Genomic DNA, 25474 nt, shown 5'->3' with positions numbered 1-25474 from the left:
GTTGCAACGAAGCAGCAGACTTTGTGAGAACAAAATTTAACCTACATCTGTTTCTTTTTATTCAACAATTCATTAAACTTTTAAAATTTTTTAAAAAGGGCATACATAACCTTAATATACATGTTTTTTTTTAACATAATAATTTGGTTTTATTAGTTTAAATATAAAGTTTTTCTCTTTATCTACAAATATGTTCAATATTTTAAAAGGGTACGAAAGGATAATTATTAATAGTAATTTATGTTAATGCTTTCACTGAATAAAACACTTCAAATTAATAAAAGAGGTAGTTTTAATAATATATTTAAAATTACTACAAATTTTAATTTTATTATTACATGCTATAAAACTCTTAAATAAAATATTATGTATTTGAAAAAATGTACTTTAAATTTAGTTTGAATGTTCGCGCCAATTCGCCGTCTGTCGGCCAACGTCTCAAAATCGATTTCCTTTCCCAAATCTACAACAGTTATCGATAATTTGGTATTTGAAATGGAAACTGTTATACTTTGAGCTATGCCATTTTATGAACAACAAATTTTAATTATTTGGCAATACACAGGATCTTTAACTATTTTCTATCTGAACCCAGTTTTTAAAACCAACATTAAAGATCCAAAGCAAACTGGTATATTTTTTTTAACACTGGTATTTTCTGATTTTTTCAGCCCCTTCACACTGCTGTCAGCTGTTGCTAAAAATCGAGTGTGTGCAACACAAAAATAAAAAATGGTTCAGTCCAAGGAGGAGCTGGAGTTCATCAAGCGCAAGCACGAGCACACCTTGAAGCTGCGCGCCGAGTACCTAAAGCAGAGCTCCAATCCGTACCGCCATGCCAGCGGCGAGGGCGGCACCGTGGTAAGTGGGCACGCCAATCCCCGGCTTGGTTATGTCATCATGCTGGTAAAGATTCCATTAATCCTCTATGCCCATTTCAGTTCGATGCCGGATTAGCCCGCTTCCAGGCGATGCGTGTCGCTAACTACGAGCACTTCAAGCCCACCGGCAAGTCCTTCCGCACCGGCCTGTTCGCCGTGGTCCTGCCCATTGCCCTCTACGCCTGGGCCCTGAAGGCGGAACGCGATGGACGCGAGGAGAAGTACCGGACTGGCCAGGTGGCCTACAAGGATCGCCAGTTCAAGTTCATCTAAGCCCGACATTAAGCCATTGATCTTCGATTTTTAGTGGAATTAAAAGGAAACCCAAAAGAAGCTAATGTTAAGTGAACTCGGTTTATTTCTCCTCCATCTGCTTGTCACGGGCGATCACAAAGTCCTCGAACTTGACCATGTACGTGGTGCCCTTGTGCCAGTGGGCGGTGACTTTGCAGGGCTAAAAAGATAATACCATCATTAACCATACTCAATAGTTTCTCTAAGTAAGACCTACAAAGCCGCAATTCGTGAGGACAGCTTCCACAATGCCTGCCGTGAAATTGGCACAGTTTAGCGAGCTCTTATCTTTGGGCACACTTATAAATGTATTGACCAGGGGTTCCTTTTCTATGATATAGTAGGTCCTTTCATCATCGTTGGCATGCTCCAGCTTTTCCGCCTCCTTGCCGAAGAGATTTTTCCACACCGTAGTCTTTACAAAGAGCAGCATTTGCGTTAGCTTCGTTTCCCGCTTGGAACTCCGCTCCCTCACGAAATATAGGTCGATGATCCGAGTGCCCACATCCTGACCCAAGTCATGGAGCCTGAAAATATAATTTCGTTAGATTCTTTATAGCTTAGGGCTAGTATTCACATTAATCGAAAACCTAGAAAGTTTTTTTTTACAAGAATGACAAGCGGAGAATCATTCGAAAGGCACTTGGGATTTTTAATTGAAGTGAGTACTACATAGATCTCAAATTTTATAAAACCCAACCTGGTTTGTAACTCTGGTACTGTAAACACTCGACTCTGCGAGTACTGAACTATTTCGCTGAAGAGCAGTGCCACAATACTCTGGGAAACCTCCGTTTTCCCCTTTGAAAGTGGTCTATCCAGGATGTTGCTACGCGGACGCATTGAAGACATTTTCAGGGCCTCTAGCTTTTCCATTTTCCTGATAGTTACTAATAATAGTTATTTATTTTTCCAAAACAAAGCAGGGAGTGTGCCCGCCACGTTATCTCCCAGAAATACCACAACGCCCCATAAAATGCGTTACACCTACGTTACGTACCCTATATAACAGAAAACTAAAAACGTATTGCTTAGTTGTAGGGTGTTATACTAGCACAGACTCAAACCTAAATATTATGTTCTTATCTCGCATCCGGTTTCTGTATCGGCTGATGTTCTTAGTTCGCATCCGGTTTTTATCTCGGCTGATGTTTTTATCTCGCATCCGGTTTCTGTATCGGCTGATGATCTTAGTTCGCATCCGGTTTCTATCTCGGCTGATGTTCTTATCTCGCTTCTGGTTTCTGTATCGGCTGATGTTCTTATCTCGCATCCGGTTTCTGTCTCGGCTGATGTTCTTATCTCGCATGTGGTTTCTGTCACAGCTGATGAAGTATATCCCATGGGAACAATAGAATAAAATAGTTTAACATTTTATATTTGTAAGACATTTGCTCTTATTTCGTATTTAAACATTTAATATCTTTACTATTTTAGTCACACTATCAAGGTATTAAAACACACTTTACGAAGTTGATTTTGTATTTTATTATTTAATATAAATGTATATAAATATAACTTCAATTACTCGTGTCTGATAATGAATCTTCCATTAGTTTCTTCTTTGGGCAACAACAATTAGTTTTTGTATAAGGATCCACAAACTCCACTTTAGACCAGTGATCTAGAGAACACTGCTGTAGTTCGGTTAGGTAATCCTCAAAGTGACTGAAACGGATTTCACGAGTATTAGGGCAACCCACACAGTGATAATAGCTGCACTTTAAGTCGTATATCCAAGTGCGATGGGGCTGAGGTTTTGATTCTATGATGTATTCCTCAGCCAGGGTGTCATTGCCCTCCATGGCAGCAATTTTTTCTTCATACATTCGCGAGGTTATTTTCGAAATGGATTCGTTGATTTCATGATCCACTTCCGGTAGGGAAATCAGTTCCTTTACCAACTGGTGTACTTCCTCGCGCCGCACATATAGAAGATACCACAGCGGCATCAGGGAGAACCGAATACAGGGCACTAGGCGCTTCACATGCGCACTTCTCTTGCTCCAATCGTGACCCAGCCATCGAACCACTATAAAAAATACCTAAAAAAAAAGGACATATAATAAAACTTCAAAACCTCAGCATTGCCCCACCTCAATTTCCGTATTTACACAGATTCTATCGGAACTGAGCAAGAACATCAAGTGGGATAAGGGCAAATCCAAAAAATCTTTTGTAGCCACAAAGGTGAGCAAGAACTTGTTAATCCTGGTCAGCATCACATTACGAACCACGTCCAAGGCGGGATGGTAGTGCGTTTCTACATACAGCATACAAGCCGAATCCTCGTCATAGTATTGCGGATCATCGAAATACTGCCAACAATGGGCCTGCAGATCGCCAATCCTCAGATAAGTTGCAGCTACGAAGATCTCCACAATATAGCGACGATCCAGGACGGGGTCATCGCTCAGCATCCACTTGTAGATGAGCATGAATGCCTTCTGGGAGACCAAATCCTCGGGAAGAGTCACCAGCAGAGGAATCTGCTTCAGCTCGCTGAAGAATCGGGAGTAGACCTGGAGAACAATGAAGTGACAGTTAAAGTACATTTTGTTGATATCTATTTGCACAGTGGTCTTCAGATGATTTTGTATCATATAGCGAAGCACCGTTCCGAGATGATCCTTTGGCGGCTGCTCCATTTTCAGCCAGCCCTCAACATCCTCGAAATTATGACCGAATTCGAAGAGAGATCGATTCAGCGACCTTGTCGAACCGTCCTTTGAAAATCCGTTAAAGACCCGATCCAGTTCGAGATCTTCGGTTTTGGAAACCAGCCGCGTCACCGAGTTCAATTCATCGCCAGAGGAAGGTTTCTGGGGATTGAACTTTGGACTGGGACTTGGAAGGTCGATGAGATCCTAATGTTTTTTAAGATTTTTAAACCTACTTGGTAAACAACACACTGCAGGTTAGTTCCTGCTTCTCATTATTGGTATCAGCTGGCAATTTTTGCCTCATTAGCTCGTCCATTTTGATTTTGTTTTCCTGTTTTGTATTTTATACTGCAAGCCTGCTATAATGCTTATAAGTATATCAAGAAATAGCAGACTCGAACCTTTCACATTGTTTATTAAATTGTGTTTTATTGTTGGTATTCTTTTTTGTTCACATTTTCAAATACATTTATATGAATAAATATATCATTTATATTACTATTTTCATTTTTCCATTTCTGTAATGACACATTTCTTTTCAATTTAATATGAGTATATGCGGCTATTTTAACCATTTTGTTTATTTCGATGTGAAATAATAAAGGAAAGAAAAATAGCAAAAGGTGAATTTTATTTTAGCTAAAGTAATAATTCCGCCTTTGAGCTAGTTTTATTGTGTGTGAAGACGATTGTAATAATAGTTAGCTATTTTCCGTTGAGTAAGCGTTTAAATTAAATAATATAAAACGTAATTGTAAATTATGGATACATATTTAACATTTTGTACTTCTTGTTGTTGAGTGTTTTGTTTCCGTTTGATCGGTGATCGGTTCATCTTTCTTTATTTTTTCAAAATTTGTCATTCCAGTTGACATCCGTTTTCAGATCTTGGCTTGTGTTTTCTGAGGTTTGTATCAATGTGTTTTGCTGAATTTTGCACATTTAATAACAATTGCCGTATTTAGTTAATTTTTACAATAATAATGTTGCTTTTTAATGTGTTTTTTTGCACAACCTTTGCTTATTTTTAATAAATATGCATTTTGTTTTAGTTTTCGTGTGAATTTTTCTTTTATGGTTTTTTTCTCACTGACTTAGTACAACAATAATTATATAGTAAGAAATAAATTAATGTTTTTTTATTATTTTTATATATATATAGCTGCATATATGAGTTTGTTGATTTTTTGAAAACACTTAAATTGTTTTGTTTTATTTTTACCCCTTTGCTCAAATGCCTTTTCTTTGGGCAATTTTATAAACCGCCAAAGTTTTCAGCATTTTAATCAAAATTACAAATTGCTTTGCGTTCTAGAATTATTTAGTTGCAAAAGATCTTCCAACGCGCAATACTGCTGTCTTTGTTTGTCCATTGACTAGCCAATTCTAATTGGGTTTTTTATTTCATTCCTACGGTTAAACAAAAGTTTTGGAAATCATATATTTTGAGTTCTTGGCAAAAGGAATATTTTGAATCTTCATGAGCCCTAAGAAGAGACAAAAACATCCTTTTTAAAAGGAAATCAAAAGTGTTAATAGTTTTCAATTAAAGCTGGTTTAAGTAACAATTGGCTAGAGCATTGTGAACTCACAAAATTTGAGCACTGCCGCGCAGTCTTTTGCTGGAGGATTCGAAAACAATTTGTAATTCTTTTTCAGGTTCAGAGAAGAAGGTTCTGACAGCTGAGTCGTCAACTTTATCTTCTTCCTAGTTGCATGTGTCAATTCTTTTTTTTATTCATTTGCGCATCAGGTTGCCGTTTGTTTGAACTTTTCGTGTGAGTTTTGAGCGCGTGACATTGATTAACAAATTGGAATCGCGCAGAGAAAATCGCATTTAAATATATTTAGTTCTCGTTTCGCCTTTGCCTTGGCCTTTTAATACTGTTCTCCAATTTCGAATTGTAAATAAGCAAGTGTAAAATAGCAAAAGACCCTAAAAAACTAAAACTTAAACAATCATTGTATAATATTTTGATTTTTAAAAAAGTGTTTCAGTTACAAATAAAAACAAATAGCCCGTTTTTACAAAACTATAATTAAGCGAGAGCACTAAACGTAAGTTACAATTTATAAAGTATATTAAAAATATATATATAATCCTTCCTGCTCTTTGTATATACAATAAATTATGGCAATTCAAATGGAGTATACCGAAATGATATTAAAAGCGAACTAAAGACCCATTTTCGCAAACTTATTTTCCAGATGAATTGTTTTCTTTTTTCATTCTCGTATTTTACAAGATTTTTACAAGCTGAGCTTTTCAGTGTTATCTCCAAGTCAAGGAAAGCACTCCTTTCTTCCTTGTCTACCTTTAGATATCTCAGAATTTTCATTGTTTCCGGTGAAAGTCAGTAGTTCTGAGTAATTAGTTTGCGAAAATGGGTCCTCAAGCTGTCACCATAGATAAAGCCTAGAACAGCAAGCGTCCGTAATCGTTCTGAGCCGCCTTCCTGCCAGTTGACTGCATTAGATACGGCGGCATCTGGTGCTGCGGAGCACCCAAACTGTGCGACAGCTCCCAGTTGTAAAAGTGGCGCTGCGATTGGGTCTGCGATTGCTGCGACTGCCTCTGCTTGGCGCTCCACGGACGCTTGCCGCTGCTCATTAGACTCTGCTCGGATTGGTGGTGGTAGTGGAATTCGCTTCTGGGCCTGGGGTCATCGTCGTACTGTCCTTGCAAGCGGGCCTCCAAATGTCAGACATGCGGCTTGTGCTGCCCGCCGCAGAGACCGCAGTGGATGCCCGCCAAATGACAGGCGCGGAGCGGCGGATAGCACCACAGGCAGGGCACGAACAGTGAGAGGATCGCCAGGCCCAGCCAGCGCTTGCTGCAGCCTGCCTCGCCAGCGCTGCAGTCGCACGGATGCTGGGCCGTCTCGCCCTCGGCGTCGCTCATGCAATGGTAGATCATGCAACGGGCACAGCCCATCCCGGAGATGCACTCGTAGCCGCTGCGAAAGGGATCCGGGGCATATTCGCAGGCGCCCCGTCGATTGAAGTCCTCGCTGTACAGCTCGTGGCAGTAGCGGCAACGCAGGCGCGTCTCCTTCTTCAGTATATCGGATACGTTGGGCTTGTGCAGTGGTTTTCCCGAGCCTCCATCACGGCCGGCCATCAATCCTCCGCTGCCCACCGTCTGGGCAGCCGCCATTGCCTGCGCCGCCTCCAGAGCATTGCGCTTCTTGAGCGCACTGATCGACTCACGTCGAGCGTTGAGCACCTGCGCCCCCACTGGCTGGTCCACCACCGGATAGTTGTAGTCGTGGTGCACCGCCGTCAGCGTTACGTACGAGTAGTTCTCACTGGCCGCGATCTGGCCGGCAGTCGCCGGAGATGGAGCTGCAGATGCGGGCGGTGCGTCTGGCGGCGATGTGGTGGCCGATGTTTTGTCCGTGGATATGTAGTGAATGGGCGGCGGGGGCAGCTTCTCCGAGTCGGAATTGTTGCTGACGCTCTCTGTAAGATGACGAATAAGATTAGTTATGTAAATTAGGTTTGTAAATTGTGACCACAAGTGAAATCAAGACCTTATATGTATAAATCTTTCCTATAAAGTGCTCCTTTAACATCGATTCCACTTGCTTTGTACACCACTAAACAATACTTACTGTGACTTTTCTCGCTGCCCTCGGGGCTTGAATGGATCTTTTGTAAACTCTCGCTTTCCACAGGTAAGTCCAGGGTCATGAATACATCATCTTCGCCAACCGAATCATATTTGGTTAACGGCGGGCATATTATCGTCGGATTCGATTTGGCCAGTCCTGAATAAGGTAAAGAAATGAGCCTTATTTTTCCGGATATTATATTTATATTATATTTAAGCACAGATCTGAGTTTTTAAAAAAGCGCAAAGCAGAGAACATCTTAAAGTTTTATAAAGCAAAAGAGTTTAGAGAGAGAGCGTGATATCAGAACACATCTATGTAGGTGTAGCAAGGAAATCGAAAAGAACTCGTTGAAAAGTAGTGACCTATTGGTGTGGACTAGACTATACTATTAACAAATATGTGCTGGGATTTTTGAAGTGATCGAGCACAATGTTCCTTCTTCAAAGCAAACAGCACACATCAACTAATTTAAGGTACGTCCCGATTAAACACTTACCAATTCGATTGAAATTATAGATTTAAATGTTTGGTTGATTTGTTGATTTTTGAAACAAATTTGCAATATTCCAATGTGAGTTGTGTGTGGTGATTTTTGATAATTGGTTTGATTGTATTATTTGTTTGATGTTGTGGCAAAAGTAGAGCATAAGACATACAAAAAGTTATATATTAGTAACGAAAGCAATACTAAGGCAGATAGGCTTGGAAGAATCGGAAGAAAGAACGAAGTGATTTTTTTTTGCATGAGTTGGAAGAAAAGCAGGAATCAAGAGGCAACTAAAGCGGGCTGACAAAAAGCAGAGAGAAAGATGGGATGTGCAAGCCGGTCATGCAACTAGTAGGTAGATGGGATCAGCCATTGGGATCCGGGCAGGATTTTACCATCGATCAGCTCGTTGTAGGCGCGCAGGACGCCCTTGTCAAAGGCGCGCGCGTCGGCGGCCGTTTGAAATGTGAGTCCGTTCCGCTGCTTCCCTGCGCGCCAATGATGAAATGTGGGCATTACTTTGTAATACTTCAGATCTCGATTGATCACACAGCTCAATATGACCTGCCGGGGATTTAAACATTAATGTTCTATCATATCAAAATGATCTTATATTTCTCCACTCACGCTCTGATCGGATATCCTTTGCCCGTAGATGATGTAGTCATGACCCGATGCCAATGGGGATAGCCTAGCCCGCTTCCGGATCGAAACGTTGGCCAGGCCACCCCCGGCCAGCGGTAGCCAGCCCTCGGTGCTCTCGTCTCTGGTCATTACCTGTGCGCGTACTGTTACTAAGAAGTCGCTGTGGAATAGAACAGATCGAATGGTTTCATAAGTTTAATAATAATTTTTAAAAATATTTTATATTAGCTGGACTAATCAAAAATCACAAGAAAGAAACTGTTAAAACTAGGACTTTTGCTTGGTATTATATACTATATAAAAAAAACGCAACCCTTTATTTTAATTTTCCTTAAAGGCTTGCTAAAACTCAATACCAGATGAACTCAAAAACAATCCCACCTGCTCTTCCTGCGTTTCAGGCTAAGTTTTTTGTAGCTAACCGTAGCCATGCTGGAACCACCAATTGTTTTTATCGAATGAGAGCCATCGAAGTATCAGAGCTGCACCTATATCTTCGACCGGATAACCTACAAGTGCCGCTAATTTGGCTAATTCAATTTTTGGTCCTGTCAAGGAAGCCTTAGCAAGGATACTAGCTGCCACCTGGCCATCAGAAGCGACTGATTCATCCAAGTGAAAGTGAAAAGCCAATGTCAACTAAAAATACCATCAAGTCCTTCGGTTTAAAAATATAAGCTCAGGGCAAGGAAACACTCAGGAAATATATGTGTTGGAAACCAACCCTTTGTGGGATAAAGAAATTTGTAGAACCAAAATACAAATAGTATTATGTAGAATCGTCATCCAAAGTTGTAAGGTAGTGGTATTTCGTAAATTAGGGTTGCCAAATGGTTTCATTGTTGAAAATGAAGCCAGCAACTTCAGTTCTAGGGGTTTCTCTTCCTCGTCTTATGAATGGGGCGACATTAAATGGAGTTTTTAACGACCTGCGCACAAGAATCGCATAAATGGATTGTGCTTGAATAAGGACAGAGTTCCCGGGCAAATGTATGGGAGTTACTCAATGAAAAAAGCTCCAAAAAGGGAGTTGAAACTCCACTGTGCCAAGTGTATGTGTGTGTGTGTGTGTTTCATTTGGACGGGGAGGGGGTTGCGTGCATGTAAGTGCAACGGTATGCGTGACACATACACATGCTTGTCCTAGTTTCGCTGGATTTTACAGAATGAATATTTGTCGCGACGTCACCGGGCCTCCGAGTAGCCAGGACATGTCAAGGACTGGTCCTCCTATGATTTTCATTCAGCTACGTCAGCCTAGCCAAGGATTTTCGAGGCGGTGTGTGAATGAAAACCGAAAGAAAGCCAACGGAACTATCCAGGGTCAGAGCATAACGCATAACGGGTTTTCATTGAGAAAGAGAGAGTCGTCGCTAACGGTTCACTCCATTTCGATTTAGAGTTGCCACCCAACCCATAGTCATGTTTTCGAAATACCAGGGTGTAGTCAAAGTAAAATAAAAAGAGCTATACAACTCCACCAAACATTAAACATACATATGTACATATGTACTTTTATAAATATGGAAAGCTAGAAGAGCCTGCCCCAAGCCGAAACTAAAAGTCTATCAATATTTGGAAGCTCTCCCTTCCAGTCACAGCGCATGCGTGGGAAAGATAACGTTAGAGAGCGACGGTGAGCCAGAGAGCTCGCTCCAGTTATCTGTTTCAATGTGTGTGTGGGAGTTGTCGTCTATAAATGATCTGTGGCTAAACTTAAATCAACTAACTAACCAATTTTTCGATTTCTAACCAACATCCATTCATGCCCGTCTGTGGGGCCCAACTTTGGTGGTTACTGGTATTCCCAAAACATTGTTGCCAACTGAATGGCTTGGTTACTCCCACACATACACACTCATGCACCCACACACAGAGGCTGCAGCAGAAAAAGATGAATGAACAACGGTCTGCGTGTGCGTATACGTCTGTGGCTGTAGTTGTGTGCACTCCCACACGAAAAGTCGGAGAGGCGACACCACAGTACAACAAAAAAAAGTTCCAATACACAGAGCCCCTCTTTAAATAGTCGAATAGTTTTGATAGCTCCCAATGTCTAACACACACTCCCACGTATTTGCATACAACCACACATGTACACATCCACATCTGCCCTGTCGCGTGGTCACGAATGTCCCGCTTACCGTTACATTATTCACATGCCAATCAATTTACAATGCAAAATTGAAATCGAATGTTGTTTCCGCTGCGACAAGAAAAGCAGCAAACAGGGTGCTACTTATAAAAAAAAAACTTAGCTAAAATGCGTACAAGAAATAAATTCAAATCCCAAGAAATTTATTAATTTTTCATGTGATTAAATAAATTGTAATAATATATTATAGGTATAATAATAATATGTATTTCTACCTCCCATCGAAATAAGACATACGGCTTACAAATGCCAGCCATTTGTTAGTAAAAATCATTGCCTACTTTCTGGCGAATTCTTTGTTTAATATCTTGTATCCTGGCTAAATTGCTAAAAACTATTTGTCATTACTATGTCGATTTTGTTGAGTAACAGAAATAATTTTAATAACAAAGAACTTAACGGGCTTGGAAATTTTAATTTGTCTTTTGTTTTTTCCTTAGTAAAAACATTTGAGAAATCATTGCCTAACTTCAAGGGAATATAATTGACATTTAGAATATGGGTTTTCGAGATCTTGGTTTAGACTCTATAGATTTTTTTTTATTATATTATTATTATAGTGTTACGAAATGTCGATTCAAATAATGCAGTGATTGAGTTCTATGCCCTCTTTAGGTAATAAACAATTTAATTCGTTAGGTAAAATACTATAATAAATAAATAAATAAATATTCCAATATTATAGAACACTGCTTCCAGTTGCAAATATTGTTTTGAAATATGTGACATCTAGTAGTCTGTGACCCGAAAAATATGCATAACCATTGGAATATTCAACGCAACTATTAGGTCTTTAAAGAGTGATTTTATAAAGACACTTTAGAAAATTATAAAACACAATCCAAAGCATAATAATGAGCACCCCCTATGCGAGTTTGTGTGGGGGCATGTCGCATATCAATTCATTATGAGGATGGTATAAAGAGCAAGACATGAATGAAACTACAGGAACCTTGGGCTCTATGCTTTTTGTTCTTGTTGCGCAGGCTTTTGCCTTATACCCGATGTAAGAACTAAAAGAAATAAACGAATCGCGGGGCGAAACAACAAACGGACAAACACAAAATGACATCATTGTCGAATAGAATTTAAAAAGCGCCAGTGGCGCGAGGCAATAATACGTGAGTAGTCGTAACAACGGCAATTATTGGACCCAGAGGCGAACGGAAAAGGAACCACACATGGGGGCGTTCCATTTCATTCATTAAAAGTGTCGACAGACAATGTGGAGACTTCAATTCGACCAGACAAATGACTCACGGTTCTTCATTCATTCGGTTGTCCATTGAGGAGAAGAGCCCGTCGGTCTCAATTAAAAAGCATTCAGTAAATTGAAAAATGTTTTTCAGCAATCAGCTATCAATTGGGGCCAATTAATTGGGGCACGCCAATTTGTAGCAAGCAATTGGTAGCCATAAAAGCTGGGCTTAAAAGCCAGTCCTTAGATCCGAAAATGAAAACAAAAATTTAAAACTTTTTAGATATTACAAAGAATCCAATAAGTTGTTATCTTCCATGTTCTTGAAACACTTTAAAACTAACGTAGAGGTCTGGCTCTACAAATTAAATGAACATACGGTCGAACTTCCTTAACTCTGCCACCCAAGAGATTCGAGTTATCTATTCCCAAAAAATTATTTACACTTATAAATGCATTAAGTAACTGTAATTAGTTTAAATACCTATTACACCACGAAATACAGACATAAATACATAAAATTATTGGCAAAAACTGATAGGATTCTTATTTTAAGTCTCTTATTATAATATTGATCGTTTAAAGTTATGAGGAAACTGGGGAATCAAATTATGCTGTAGCTATTCTAAGAAATTTAAAATAATAATCATATAAACCAGAAATTTTCACATATCTTTTGAAAATAAAAACTCCCATTTATTATTTAAAAAATGTGTCATTATGCGTAACGTTTACTTTTATGTGTGTTTTTCTACAAACATTTCATATTTTGGTGATTCACAGAAATCTGTAATGGTTCCGGACCTAGCTGGTTTGAAAATTTTATTAGCTCACAAATTATGGAACAAGTAATATTTCGAAGATATTTTGGAATTAGACGAGAACGTTTTACAGCAATTTTTGTTGGTGTTCTTTAAACATACAATCGAAAATTTATAACTCGAACAACAATCTGCCACCAAAATATGAATGTTAGTTACGGCGAGTTACGAGAACTTTAAAGTATGATGGTTCTACTGTAGTTGTGACAGTTTGTGATCGATTATTTGGACTATCGTATTGTTTGTTCTCTACACCTGGTAAACTCACCTTTCATGTCCTTCTGTCATGGTTCGTTATCAGAAAGATTCTAATATAGCAGCGTATAGTGTCGGTGTTGTTGTTGTTGGTGGCGAAATACACCATGATTAAAGCATAAAGACATTCAGAGCTGCTGCTGCACAAACGTTTCCAACGAAAAAAGGTAATCAGACGACAACAACAACACCATAAACTAGCCGATACTCTTAGACGATCCTATCCCACGTTGTTTGTTCTTGGTTTTTCCTGTTGTTGTTATCCGACTTTCAAAATATCTCGCCGATCTCCAGTTATATATATATATTTTTTTGGCACAATTTTGGGTTCGGGGTTTTACAAACAGTTAGGGGTTTTTATTCATTCACTAAATTGAAAAGAGAGTGGGAAGGGCAGCAAAAGTAAATAATTAATTTCGGGTTTTAGCGTTTAAAAATCGAGAATCACTTTTACTTTTCCCAAGTACACAAACACAGAGCCACTTATGTGGGCGTGTAGACAAACACAGTGGAAAACTTCGCGCACAGACACACACACGCGCGTACATACACGGATTTTTCCAAGCAACAAAAGATGTAACAGATGAAAATTGAGAGAAGGAGAGGCTCAAATTTGGAGTCTGTATACGTTAAAAACACACTGATTTTCATTTTTTTCTGAATGCAAACTTGATTTAATTTATTTATGTTGATTTTTCGGACCGTCCATTTGTATCGAGCAGCGTTTTCGTTTTATTAACATAAAATTTGCAAAAGCGAAAATTCATTCATACATTTCCACCAAGCAAATCAGTCTCTCTCGCTCTCCTCTCTCGCCCTATCTCTCTCTGGCGCACTCTCCGCAGCTTGCGCAGAAAGTTTTTTGGGCGATTTCTCCATGTGTGTATATGCTGCTCAGCTTGCTGTTGCTGCCTTTACATATTTACATACGCCTATACATACTGCTCACTAAAGCTACATATTTTCACCGATTTTCCCAAAGAAACTGATTTGTTTAATTGTTAACCGCAGCACATTTACAACTACTGTATGCGTTTCCTTTTGTTCTCGCTTTCCACTGGATCTGTATGTGTATTGAAGCACTACTTTTTTTGTACTGTTAATAAGGAACGAGAGAGAGAAAAAGAGTAGAGAGTATTGAATAGTTTTCCTATTTTTTCGCATTTAAAATATGCAGCTCAGCCCTATAATTAATTTATTTAATAACGCGCACACATATACGCACACACGCACCCACACAGCAGACGCAATGGAATATTGGGTATTTTGTGAATTTATTTTGCACCAATTTCAATAGCATTTACTTGTGCTGCTCGCGCGCCGTCTCCGCGAAAATTGTGCGCTTTCCGAAGGGGCGTTTTTAACAATTTGCAGATATTTTCACAACAATTAACATTTCCGAAAACAAACGAAGCGACGGCGAAAAAATTAGGAGGCGAACAGTGTGAACGCAGAAACATCAACGAAATATACTTCTTTATGGTATTCCAATTTTGGAAATATACTAAAAGTATTATTTCTAATTGCGCACCAGAGCTCAGGGTTGCCAGATGGGGAAATTGTTATACCCCAAATAAGGTCAAACTAAGAAATAGTCCCCAAAATTCAAACGACCATTTAATTATCTCAGAAAAGACTTACGACAATCTTTGGAATCAAAATAAAAAAACTTCCGATAGTGAAATTAAAACTATTTTATTAAATTTACTACCGTTTATTAATAATAAAGAACGAATAAAAACTCTCTTATTTTATCACAAGTTTTGAGCAAACTCTTACCTTCTTAAACTTAAATTGCGATTGCGGATTTTACATGAAAAGCCAGAATTCTTATTTTTAGCTAATTATAAGTTCTACCCTCTGATGCAAGTTTTTATAAAAATTATCAGAAAGAACTGAATTGAAAACAGGTTCCGCAAAATCTAGGTTTTTCTGATTGTTTTCCCCAAACAATTTTGACTCAATAAATAAAACAATCTATCTTCTGGTTAACGATCAATAGAAAAAAGTTCTAAGAACTTCCCACATTTGGCGGAAACGTCAAGAAAGCAATCAGGTACTTTGTATCACACTGTGGTTTCGCCCACGTTTGTTTTCAGAAACATGACCCGGTGCAGCTCGTCCATACTGCAGGCAGGATCCTTGATCAGGCTGCTGGCCTGTGCGAAAACCAACGTTGATGGTTCTTTGGTGGCGGGAACGGATAGAATCTGGCAACTTGTCTTGAAGAGAAGTGGAAAGTGCTCACGCTTGGAGTGCCACCACTCGAGCACGTTAAAGCCTTCAGTGTAGGCCATCTGAATGGCCTGGTATTCTCGGATTTCCTTGGCAATCCTGTCCTCCTGGCAGTCCACGGCGACAAAGTCCGAAAAAAGATCATCGACCGGCTCAATGTCGCGCTCTCTGACCAACTCGCCCTCTCCTTTAATCAGGATTTGTTCCACTCGTTCCGGATACTCCGAGGAGCAGTAACGCTTCATGAACTCCTGACAGCTCCCGATCGTCTCTTCCCGCTCTTCCTGGCGGAACTGCAGAAGTTTGTTGGTGGGCGGAAAGAGAAAGTGGGCCATCATATGATATTTGGTGATGTGAGGCATCACCATCCAGTCGAAGTTGTCTATCAGGGCTCTTTTAAAATCCATTTCCATTGCATGTCTGGACTCCCCGGCACAGTACTTCCTCAACCGATGGATGTGGGGTATGACCAGGTGCAGGGTTGGACTCGCTCCACTCTCCAACGTCTTGTAGCACTTTTCAAAGTGGACCAGCAGATTGTTAATGGCCACAAGACCGGCTATTTCACAGCCCTCAATCACCTTCTCATCCTCGTTGGCAATAATCCCCCAATTGGCCTCCAGTGACTTCAATATGTGTTGGATCTCGACAAGGCCTGATGACGTGGGCGTGGGCAGCACTCCCAAGGCAACCTGCTCCTTGGCATTCTGCAATAAGCCTCTTAACTCGCTGACGTCGTTAAATGACTTTTCCACCACTCTATCGAGTAGGGAATTGAAGCAGAACACAGTTTTTCTGCCCTCAAATACTGTTTCAGAGCTGGCTCCGTAAACGAAAATTGGGTCATCATCGTACAGATCACACTCTAAAATGCTTAGCGAGTCCTTGATCAGCTTGAAGATGTAGGTGCCTGACAAACAAACAAAAACATGTTACATTTGTCAATATATGTCTCAATTGTTGGGGAAACGACATTATAATAGTATTCTAAGTCAACTAATGATTCTTGATTTACCATTATATGCCCTCAGAGTATAACCTAGAGCATTTACCTACCTGTAGAAGACTTGCTCCTGGGCACATTGCTCAACCCCAGCAACTGGGTGCATTTGCGTCCCTCCCGGACGTAGTGCACGGTGCTGGTGATGAAGAAGCTGTCGGCACTGGAGTGCTTTTCCTCGGCGATGGCAATACTGTAGCCGTTTGTGCGTATGCTGGACATCTCGGAGCGGACCTGCCCTAGTTTCTCCTGGTACCAGTTGTCGATGTTCCAGGCGACGACTCCTGTCTCCGGCAGCAGATCATCCGCGCATACATTGCGCCCGTACTCCGAGCCGATGTCCAGAATAACGGAGACCAGTTTCCGGAGCCCCGTATCCTGGACAACGTTGAAGGGGCGGCAGTTGCCAACGCACCACTCCATCACCGCCTGGGTGACCTTGTCGGTGGCCTGCTCCTCCGTACTGGATGCCTTTGAGCTCGTGTTGGGACTCTCCCTTTTCTCGTAGCTACTTCCCAGGGGATCCTCGACCCTGTAGCTGACCATATTCCTATAGCACTTGTGGCGCACCATGTTCGAGGTGCATCCATGGTACTTCAGCATGCTGAGGCAGGCCCTGCACATCACTATGTTCTGGAGGGCGACGCCACTCTGGTCCTCGATCCGGGCGAAAACATCCCAGACTTTGCTGCGACTCCGCTTGTTGCTTATGCGCAGTGCTCCGGCTTCTATTTGGGCTTTGATGAAGTCCTGGCTGTAGGAAGCTCTCGACATTTTAGCCAATTTAAACAAAGAAATCACTTTCGAGTAGCAAATGATTCGTAAAATGATTCAGTTGGTAAACTGACTCAATTGATGAGTTGTTAATCGATGACTAATACCGTTTATCGGTATCAGCTAAATCTGAGTTCTAAAATAAAATAAGAGAAAATTATGGAATATGATTAAAATGAAATGCTGAACTAAATTTAGTTGAATTAAATTAACATTTTTAAATAAATATAAAAGATACACCTTAGCCACCTTGCATTTTTCACACCCTGCCTCCTCGCGTTTTCCAGCACTGTTTTGTGCGTGACTGAATTTTCGTGAGTTTGATTGTATTTGTGTGGATTTATAATTTGGTTTGTTTTGGATTTGCAAACCGATTTCCAGCAAATCAACCAATCCGCCAATTATGCATGTGGAGAAGAAATCGGAGCTACGAAGTCTCCTAAAATCCGGCGACAAGCGATGCAAACTTGTGGAGCCCCGGAATACGAAAAGCTGCGTCTGGAGATTTTTCAATCTCGTCCAGTGCGACGATCGTATTGAGCCCTACGCCTGCTGCAAAACCTGCGGCGATCTGCTCTCCTACAGCGGGAAAACCGGAACCGGGTCCCTGCTGCGCCACCGATGTCTCCACTCCAACAGCAGTAACGGTAAGTTCGGGATCCAAAATCTCACGCACGCCCTTCGAAATCCATTGCCACGCGTGCTCCGTGCCGTAGAAACCGAGCACGGATCACTGCCCGCTGCCATCGCTGCCGTCCACGGGTCATCGGTTGTGGGCTGCTCCTCCGTTTTGGCGCGGGAAATAACTAGAAATTCTAGCCTGGACAGACCCCGAAAATCCCCTTGAAAAGGGCTATAAAAAAATGTACAGATACCGAATTCCCCTCAGCCAGTGTTTGCACTAAACGCTATTAAGTAGGATGGTCAAAATTTTGTATCGCCATTTTCCCTTGAAAAAAATAAACATGTAAAAAATGGTTATCTTAAAATTTGGATACATTTATATGTTTGTCTAAAAACATTTCCTTTTATTTTTGTTTTCCACCTTTTTTGTCGCCATTGTTTTCACCCCTATGCCCTGGCGTTTTACAACACTATTCCATTGAGCACTCGACAACACTGGCGCCAGCAACGCTAATATCGCAAAAAGTCATTTTGTTCTGAAAATTTCATTTTACGTAGCAAACATTTAAACAAAACGATTAAAATGCCCAAGGGTCGCGTGAGCAATGTGTGGCAGCACTACGATATTAACGAGGAGTGCGAAAACTTTGCGATATGCCGCTACTGCGGCAACAATATATCGCGTGGTGGCATGGCCAGCAATTTGAAGGGCAACAATACAACCAATTTGTGGACGCATTTGCGGCACAAGCATAGCGACGAGGTCCTGGTCAGCCCGGTGCAGCAGCGTCCACAGGCGCGGATGATCCCGATCATCAAGAAAGGTAATCTTCGGGAACCCATACACACGACATACCTGGGCGCTCTTTCTTCGTTCTTATGGCGGGCTATCGACCCCTTGGGACGGCGGGAAACTATCGTCGACGTCCATCTCTGGATGATATTTGATATTATTCGATTCGGGGCAGCTGTGTTTATCAATATGTATCGTAAAGCAGATCTCCCATCCTTTGATTGCAGAGAAAACTGTGCGGATAACCAAGGCCAAGACGCTGAGGGAGCCACTGCGGGTGGCCAAGCCGAAGATCGAGACCAATGTGGCCAGTTACCTGGGCGAGTCCGGTGCACTGCCCCAGAAGTGGGAGGAGTACGAGCAGAACGATGAGATCGGCGAGGACATCAAGGATATCATCTATAGCGAGGATCCCCTGTGCTACAGCCCCATACATGTGATGGAGGACGAGGGCCTGGAGCAGGGCGAGAAGCAAGTCACCATGGTGACCCATTCCAGTGCCTCCGCCGCTGGGGGCAGCAGGACCAGTGGAGCGGCTTCGGGGGTCCAGGCCACTGTGGTGGCCTCTTCCTCCAGCTCCACCAACAACTCGGCCAAGCAGCTGAAAAACAACCTCGAGACGTCCATCGACCGACTGACCACCGTTAGCGAGCAGCTCAGCTATATCATTCAGCAGAATCACGAAGAGGCCACCAAGGACGACGACTACTATTTCGCTCTTAGCCTGGTGCCCGTCATGCGGCACTTGTCGCTCAGTCGCAAGATGTACGTGCGCTCCAAGATCCAGGAGATACTGTTCAAGGAGAGCGAGGACTCTGTGCCCACCAAGGATGAGTAGGCGACACCCCCCTTTACATTTAACCACAGGATTAAGAGGACGAGGAAAGGAACGGAAACAACAGGGCATCTCTGCATGCCTTTAACTAGGTTAAACAATTATACATATGTTATGTATTCAGTTAGCTTATGCTCTTCTATCAAGTGCAAATACTTTCAATTTTAAAATTATTTACCACAACATATTTTGTCCGAAATAAAGCTATATGACGTAGTAAAAACAAGGTGGATCCATGGTGTATTACGTTTATTTTAAATAAATTTTATTTAAATAACTTGTTAAGATTTACAAAACAGAGAGCGTTGCTAGATTGTTATTATAAATTATTGTATTGTAATTTACAAATCGATTTTGCGGCTAAGTTCTGCTTTTTATGCGGTTCTTATAGATATGCTTCACTATCGTATCGGTTTCTTTTGTTATTTTGTAGATCTAGGAGTGCAAGAATATATTATCATACAATACGAATACAAATTACAGTAAAACTCCTACAAATCGAGCAATAAACAATAAACTTAAGCCTATTTATATAGTATATGCACCCCCAGATATCGTTTGCATAGCTTAGATTCTAGTCAACAAATCGGTAGTTTATCAAACACTCTGACTTGAATAGCGAAATGTATATATTTTATGATGATTTGGTGTTGATAGGGAGTGGCTCGCTCAAAATGAATTTCGAATTGTGGATATGATGGGCATTATACAAATATGTTCGAGTACGTGATGTGTGTGGATTCGCGTGAGATGGATATTAGGACTAAGTGCACGATATGTTTGCCAAAAGTTTGGTATAAATTTGTTGTAATATTACGCTTAGATATGCTGCAAATGTCACCTTAAATGTGGCTGTATATCTATGTAGGTATATAACATTTTGATTTCGGTTCTCTCAATTGGCAGAGTGTATTTTCAAGACTTTATTTTTGTTTGTTTTTTCGATATTAATCCAAGAAAGTGTCGTATACAAGCATTTAGTTATGTCCAAAGGTTCGTTCAAATTGTATCTGTTTTGGTATATCTTGATTCGTATTAGTACTGATCATCATGGGTATATAAATTGGTATAATTTCCTCTATTCACAGTTCCGATTAATATTAAGTTTTATTTATTTATTTGGGATAAATATTTACAAAATGTGTGTTTAATCAAGCTATGTTAAAATTATATTTGCCCGATCGAAACTTGTGGGTTATTGAGACCCTGCATGATATGCCTTCCCTTTTCATATGTTTTCCATTATTTTGATATGGTATTCTATGCGTATTTGTATAAATCTATTACCGAGGCGTATTGCAATTAAATTAAAAACGGGAATCAATCAAAAAATGTACAACTATATCAATAGATTTCTGAATTTTGGAACCATTTTCATTTGTTTATTGCACTTTCGAGCTTCTTGTGATTGGCGTGGTAACTGCGACTCCGAGAGGGGATTTGGGGCCTGCCAATAGCCTCATTTAGTAGTAATATTATTTGGTTGACGTCACCAGTTGGGTGCTATAGCCCTGTGTGTTGCAGGTGGGCAGGGCGAAGGGATTGAAACTCAGGCTGCTGACCCCTGGAAATAGATGGAAATCGAATTGTTTGAAATTAATACGGATCATATTGTGGGGTCTTCTCAAGTGGAGCGAATATATAAGTTATAGTTCTTAAGTTGTCACAGAAAGTAGGGAGTATTGAACATAGATCTACCAAAATAATAAGCTTTATCAAGTTATATTTAGGGGTCATTTATCATAGTGATAATGGAAATTATAAATACCGTTAATCGTGTGTTGTCTGTGGTGTTTGTTGATGGTAGAAGTGTGTTTTGAATGCTCAGATTTGCTTTTGTAGACCCATTCACACAACCGACCACCCACACACATCGAAATTTGTGGGCGTCCTTGCAGATTCGGATTGATAGATGGTGTCTGGTGTGTCCCTGTGTGTGCGTTTTCGTGTGGATTTGTGGGTGGTGTTGGGCGTGAAGCATTTAATTTCAACAAAATGTCGTTACTCTGCCCCAAAGTCCGGCTCATCCTGGGTCATCCTCATCCTCCGATCAGCTCCTCCGGGCTGGCATTGGAATTAGAGTCCGGGAAACGCTTAAACGGCCGCCGCCGTGGCTGCTGACACGGCTGGATTGTGCCACGGCTGGTGGGGATGTGGGTAGTGGTGGTGCGGGTGGGCCGTTGCCGCGTGGTGGTGCTGCACGAACGCCTGATGCCACGTCGACGACACGGCGGACACTGTTGGAATTAATGGCGAAAATGCACTTTGCTGAGCATACTTTGTTCACTTTGTTTCGGGGGTTGGGTGCGGGGAAAATTCGGGATATGGAGACGAGCGTTTGGCAGTTTATGTGGGGTGGTATTCATGTGAGAGTTATACAAACAGAAGCCAAAAACAAACAAAAATTATAATACAACCAAAGGACTTCTGAGACACGGGTTCGCTTGGGAGGAAATGATTTCCCAATCAAGAGATGATAGGAACTTGAGGTTCTCTAAAGTTTTTCAGATGTTACAGTTATGTATCCCAATGAAACTCTTTTGTTAAGCTAGTTCCCATTTTCTGACATATTCAATGAATATTTAATATAATGTATATACATAAAAATAGTATGCATAATTCTCCAAGCCCTTTAACGTTTCTGTATCACTATCAAGAACTCTTTTTTTAATTATTTCCTGATAACTCCGTCTACACTTTTCTTATAGGCAATGGAAGATATCTTCTTCCTCAGGAAAAAATAAAAACAATTTTTAAAAATACTAATAAATGGGCCCTAAAATATTTTGTATAATGGAATATAAGTTATATTTTGGCATTATTGGGGAACTTTTAGCAACTACCTATCTTGTAAAGCTATTTGTTAGTTTTCATCTTAACTGAATGAAATGATCCCACTTGAAATACCGAATGCTGGGCATTAAGATGACCTCTTAAATGGGATATCCCTCACTAGGAACTTACTTGACGTGGAGTTGAAGACGCTGCCGGGCGAGGAGGAGAGTGTTCCCATGTTGGGAGCAGGTGCGTAGCCATTTGCCGTGGCCGCCACCGCTGCGCTGGCCGCCGTGGTTCCATAGGATCCTCCCGAGCTGTGGGGCGTGGAGGCGCTGCTGCAGTAGCCGCCACGTGGACTCACGCTGCTCGACTGGGCCCGCTGGTAATCGTCCTCGGTCCACTGGCCGGAACCATCCTGCACACTGACCGCCAGTTGACCGGCGTACGAGTTAAAGCCCGTCGATCCGCCCGGGGATCTGCTGCAACACGGGTTGAGTATTAGATTCCATTGGATATTTGACATATCAGCGATGCTATCTTACCTGGGCATGGAATACAACGCCTCGACCAAGTCGGCAGCTCGCTTGAGGATTATCTCCTTTTGCAGCTTCTCGGGATCGCCGGGATGCCGGGGAATGAGCTTCTGCAGGCGCTGGAAACCGTAGTCGATTGTGGGTTCGTTGAGAGCTGCTTAAAGCGTTAATCAAAAGGTTAGATATGAAGTAAAATGGATGCATGGCTTATCGATGCTGCGACCACTTACAGACATAGACGAAGCGACCAGGCGATCCCTTGCAGAACTGTTTGCTCTTGTAGGATAGCGTCACCTCCACCACGCCGGGAATGTGTCTCGGTGGGGTCTGGACCCGGATCGCATGCGAGGTGATCAGCTCGCTCCAGACCAGCATGGTGCCGAAAACCACCTGCAGGCCATCGAAGAAGTTGTCGCCCACGATGATCACGGTGGCGCCACCAGTTGTCCAGCCCTCGCTGGGCGAGATCGCCTTTATGCAGGGCGTGGCCACGGGCAGTGGTGGATAGAGACCTGCAATTGGATTCCAGAGATATATGGGTTAGTTGGTTACCATATCAAAGTTGCTGTCGCTTCGGTTTGCCAATTGCTACGAATGAAATGAAAAATTGTGGGATATTCTTTTTTTTTCTTATGGGGTTCTTGGGGGTATTTCTTGGATCTACGTAAAACGAAAAATTGGTCGGAATAATTGGAATTTTGCTACGGACCATCGTAGGTACTGTCGGGCGCTAGGGGGTGACCGGAAATGGACAGGGATTGGTTGCCTGTACCTTCCGTGGTGTCCAGCCGCTTGGCCCTCCGTCCGTGCTTCGAGTTGTTGTGCACGAACATGTTGTCGGAGATGGCCAAAAGTGGTCCATCCACGGCCACCTGCGTGGAAATTACCACCTGGTATTGGGGAAGGGCGAAGTTATCCATTATTATCGATCGGTGGGTAAGGATCAGCTAAGTTAACTCACCTGAAATCGGCGCATGTCCCGCGGGTTGCCGGCGTTTTTCAGACAGTTTTGATTACACTTCAAGAAGAACTTTAGGAAGAAGCTGTAAAGAAATAATGATTCGATTAATCAAGGGATTGTAAAAGTATACACACAGAAAATAGCATTGGAAATTGTACTAAATGATGTCCCAATTTAAAAAATGTGTGGGTATTGCACTTGGAATAGTATCTCCCATTCACCATTTAAGTTATTATGATATTAAAATATCATTAAAAACTTTAAATATTTATAGAAATTTTTAAATACATGTCTTATCATCTTTCTGCAAATTCTGAAAAGTTTGTCTTTCTTAATTAAGAAAAATAAGTCTTCAACTATATTTCTTTTTTAGTTTTCCATATATATTCTATAATATTTCTGTGCATAACATATAAAATTATAATTATAATTCATAAGGCCGTTAAGTAATATCAATTATTAATGCAGCTTCTGTGGTCGCAAAAGGAAAGCAAATTGAACCATAAATGGTATTACACTCGTTTTTCCCTTTGCACAGGCAATTATCAATCAGATGTGGATTTATGCCTGCTTCAATTAAGAGTCTTTACGATGTTTCCGTCCTCGAAGGCGACTTTACGAGCCGCTAATGACGGGTTGCGCCTTTTTGCTGCCACTTGTGCCCGTTTGCTCGCCTTTGCCTTTTCTGGGCAGATGTTTGGCCCGGGGCAGTAGTGAGTGCCCTTGCGATAAGTGGGGTGACAGCCGGCGAATGTCCTGCGGCCAGGATGCGAGCCAGCCCAATCCAATCCAGCCCAATCCAATCCAGCCCAATCCAATCCGATCCAATGGAAACTGACACCCGTGTGCGGTGCATTTAAATGCTGAAATTCTTTTATGCATCCGCCGGCGACATGATATGGCCCTATCGAAAAAAAATCCCCGGCTCCCTTTTTATTTGCAGAAGTAATATTTTCCCTTTTGATCAGCGGGAGGGCGGAAAAGCGGCGTTGTGCCGGCAATTTTCATCATATTTTTTCCTGTGTTGTTTCTCACTCGACAAATTGAACAAATTAGCAGGGAGCTGGAGGAGGGTTGATCTCTGGCCAGCGGGTGGCATCTGCATATGTCCTTGTCCGATGGGAGAGGAGTGTCGCAAATTTGTTTATACTTCTGACACTTTTTCGGATTCTGATTCGGATTCTCTTGCCCTTTAAAATGGGCTAGCGTAAATAGCTCTTGCGAGTGAAGTACTTATCCCGAAGTATAGTCCATAAATTATTACTTAGGCGATAAGAAACTGGCATTCGAGATATGCCAAAAAGCTATGATTCAATTAAAACTGATAAAACGCCATAACAGTGGGCAGTCTCCATTAAGCGCAACCTATTTGAATCACAAATATTTGTTTGCAAATAAATATAAGCTTCAAGCGAGATTTGTATACCCTTGCAGAGGGTATTATATATTTAGTCAGAGGTTTGTAAAATCTCTATCCTTTTTAAGTGTAATAAGATAAGACTAGGGCAATGCAAATTGCTGAGAAACAACACCTTTTTAAAGCAACAAAATGATCAAAGTATCATAAAGTTAGGACTCTTGCTTATCATAAATTGTATTGTATATTTACACAAAAATTATATAATTCGCTTTAGATATAAGTTTTAAAGGCAAGGGTATATACACTTTTTCTTGCCGAAACTTGTTAGTTTTAAAGGCCAAGCGTGGTGCTTATCGAGAATGATTGTGAACTTGTTGGACTTCGCAATGAAAAAACAGATGTGAGTGGATGGATGTTATCCATTACGGAAAAAAAGAGCATCGTAGCGGGCTCATCATCATTAACACAAGCATTCGACGACTGCCATCCCCGGAGAATTGAGAGCCGTGTATCTGTCAGATACAATATCGAATTACAGTGCGGCAAACGAACGTGGAAACTCACA

General features: G+C 41.3%; 6 protein-coding genes across 16 annotated transcripts in view; 2 read left to right on the top strand and 4 right to left on the bottom strand.

Annotated features, from left to right (window-relative positions):
- Nucleotides 1–637: 637 nt before the first annotated feature.
- On the top strand, nt 638–1225 carry ND-B15 (NADH dehydrogenase (ubiquinone) B15 subunit). The gene is made up of 2 exons (XM_017072411.4): nt 638–861; nt 942–1225. The coding sequence occupies exons 1-2, from the start codon at nt 733–735 to the stop codon at nt 1152–1154; spliced, it is 342 nt and encodes a 113-aa protein (XP_016927900.2). The 5' UTR covers nt 638–732; the 3' UTR covers nt 1155–1225.
- On the bottom strand, nt 1217–2131 carry Trs31 (trafficking protein particle complex subunit 31). Its single transcript, XM_017072409.4, has 3 exons — nt 1876–2131; nt 1393–1702; nt 1217–1335 (listed from the first exon to the last, which is right to left on the bottom strand). Exons 1-3 carry the CDS (start codon nt 2049–2051, stop codon nt 1237–1239), a joined length of 585 nt encoding a protein of 194 aa, XP_016927898.1. The 5' UTR covers nt 2052–2131; the 3' UTR covers nt 1217–1236.
- A 537-nt stretch (nt 2132–2668) lies between these two features.
- On the bottom strand, nt 2669–4200 carry LOC108008164 (kelch-like protein 6). The gene is made up of 3 exons (XM_017071954.4): nt 4072–4200; nt 3272–4016; nt 2669–3220 (listed from the first exon to the last, which is right to left on the bottom strand). The coding sequence occupies exons 1-3, from the start codon at nt 4152–4154 to the stop codon at nt 2696–2698; spliced, it is 1353 nt and encodes a 450-aa protein (XP_016927443.3). The 5' UTR covers nt 4155–4200; the 3' UTR covers nt 2669–2695.
- A 1657-nt stretch (nt 4201–5857) lies between these two features.
- Spred (Sprouty-related protein with EVH-1 domain) lies at nt 5858–14480 on the bottom strand. 2 transcript variants are annotated; one of them, XM_017074583.4, is made up of 6 exons: nt 14321–14480; nt 13030–13384; nt 8570–8747; nt 8338–8506; nt 7453–7608; nt 5858–7300 (listed from the first exon to the last, which is right to left on the bottom strand). In XM_017074583.4, exons 2-6 carry the CDS (start codon nt 13047–13049, stop codon nt 6540–6542), a joined length of 1284 nt encoding a protein of 427 aa, XP_016930072.1. In that variant the 5' UTR covers nt 13050–13384; nt 14321–14480; the 3' UTR covers nt 5858–6539. The 2 variants fall into 2 exon arrangements, with proteins under 2 accessions (XP_016930072.1, XP_016930073.1); XM_017074584.4 differs by having other exon boundaries at nt 7453–7542.
- A 2922-nt stretch (nt 14481–17402) lies between these two features.
- BEAF-32 (Boundary element-associated factor of 32kD) lies at nt 17403–19503 on the top strand. 2 transcript variants are annotated; one of them, XM_017074914.4, is made up of 2 exons: nt 17403–17672; nt 18670–19503. In XM_017074914.4, the coding sequence occupies exons 1-2, from the start codon at nt 17429–17431 to the stop codon at nt 19278–19280; spliced, it is 855 nt and encodes a 284-aa protein (XP_016930403.1). In that variant the 5' UTR covers nt 17403–17428; the 3' UTR covers nt 19281–19503. The 2 variants fall into 2 exon arrangements, with proteins under 2 accessions (XP_016930403.1, XP_016930404.1); XM_017074915.4 differs by lacking the exon at nt 17403–17672 and adding an exon at nt 18127–18473.
- Nucleotides 19504–19509: 6 nt separating this feature from the next.
- The window catches only part of kn (EBF transcription factor knot), a 29858-nt gene continuing 23893 nt past the window's right edge, over nt 19510–25474 (bottom strand). Inside the window, exons 6-12 of one of the 9 annotated variants that reach the window (XM_017075199.4) lie at nt 23550–23631; nt 23298–23478; nt 22819–23100; nt 22598–22745; nt 22242–22534; nt 21046–21514; nt 19510–20841 (exon numbers count right to left, since the gene is read on the bottom strand). In XM_017075199.4, the coding sequence (XP_016930688.2) occupies nt 21372–21514; nt 22242–22534; nt 22598–22745; nt 22819–23100; nt 23298–23478; nt 23550–23631 (1129 nt within the window). In that variant the 3' untranslated portion in view covers nt 19510–20841; nt 21046–21371. The remainder of the gene's footprint in view (nt 20842–21045; nt 21515–22241; nt 22535–22597; nt 22746–22818; nt 23101–23297; nt 23479–23549; nt 23632–25474) is intronic. The other 8 variants (XM_017075192.4, XM_017075193.4, XM_017075194.4 and 5 more) reach the window with 8 other exon arrangements.

Source organism: Drosophila suzukii, chromosome 2R, assembly GCF_043229965.1.
Source record: "Drosophila suzukii chromosome 2R, CBGP_Dsuzu_IsoJpt1.0, whole genome shotgun sequence".
NCBI lineage: Eukaryota > Metazoa > Arthropoda > Insecta > Diptera > Drosophilidae > Drosophila > Drosophila suzukii.
Note: the sequence above shows the minus strand (reverse complement) of the source record. Positions and strands in the feature narration are given on the sequence as shown.

What these genes read in the sequence shown, in the direction of transcription:
- ND-B15 (XM_017072411.4), top strand. Translation starts at nt 733, where the DNA reads ATGGTTCAGTCCAAGGAGGAGCTGGAGTTCATCAAGCGCAAGCACGAG. An exon ending in GCGGCGAGGGCGGCACCGTG is followed by an intron (nt 862 to 941) that starts GTAAGTGGGCAC and finishes TGCCCATTTCAG; the next exon opens with TTCGATGCCGGATTAGCCCG.
- BEAF-32 (XM_017074914.4), top strand. Translation starts at nt 17,429, where the DNA reads ATGCATGTGGAGAAGAAATCGGAGCTACGAAGTCTCCTAAAATCCGGC. An exon ending in CCACTCCAACAGCAGTAACG is followed by an intron (nt 17,673 to 18,669) that starts GTAAGTTCGGGA and finishes CTTTGATTGCAG; the next exon opens with AGAAAACTGTGCGGATAACC.
- Spred (XM_017074583.4), bottom strand. Translation starts at nt 13,049, where the DNA reads ATGACAGAAGGACATGAAAG. An exon ending in ATGACAGAAGGACATGAAAG is followed by an intron (nt 8,748 to 13,029) that starts GTGAGTTTACCA and finishes TCTATTCCACAG; the next exon opens with CGACTTCTTAGTAACAGTAC. An exon ending in AAAGGATATCCGATCAGAGC is followed by an intron (nt 8,507 to 8,569) that starts GTGAGTGGAGAA and finishes AATCCCCGGCAG; the next exon opens with GTCATATTGAGCTGTGTGAT.
- Trs31 (XM_017072409.4), bottom strand. Translation starts at nt 2,051, where the DNA reads ATGGAAAAGCTAGAGGCCCTGAAAATGTCTTCAATGCGTCCGCGTAGC. An exon ending in GTACCAGAGTTACAAACCAG is followed by an intron (nt 1,703 to 1,875) that starts GTTGGGTTTTAT and finishes TTATATTTTCAG; the next exon opens with GCTCCATGACTTGGGTCAGG. An exon ending in TCCTCACGAATTGCGGCTTT is followed by an intron (nt 1,336 to 1,392) that starts GTAGGTCTTACT and finishes TTATCTTTTTAG; the next exon opens with CCCTGCAAAGTCACCGCCCA.
- LOC108008164 (XM_017071954.4), bottom strand. Translation starts at nt 4,154, where the DNA reads ATGGACGAGCTAATGAGGCAAAAATTGCCAGCTGATACCAATAATGAG. An exon ending in TGCAGTGTGTTGTTTACCAA is followed by an intron (nt 4,017 to 4,071) that starts GTAGGTTTAAAA and finishes TCCAAGTCCCAG; the next exon opens with TCCAAAGTTCAATCCCCAGA. An exon ending in GTGTAAATACGGAAATTGAG is followed by an intron (nt 3,221 to 3,271) that starts GTGGGGCAATGC and finishes CTTTTTTTTTAG; the next exon opens with GTATTTTTTATAGTGGTTCG.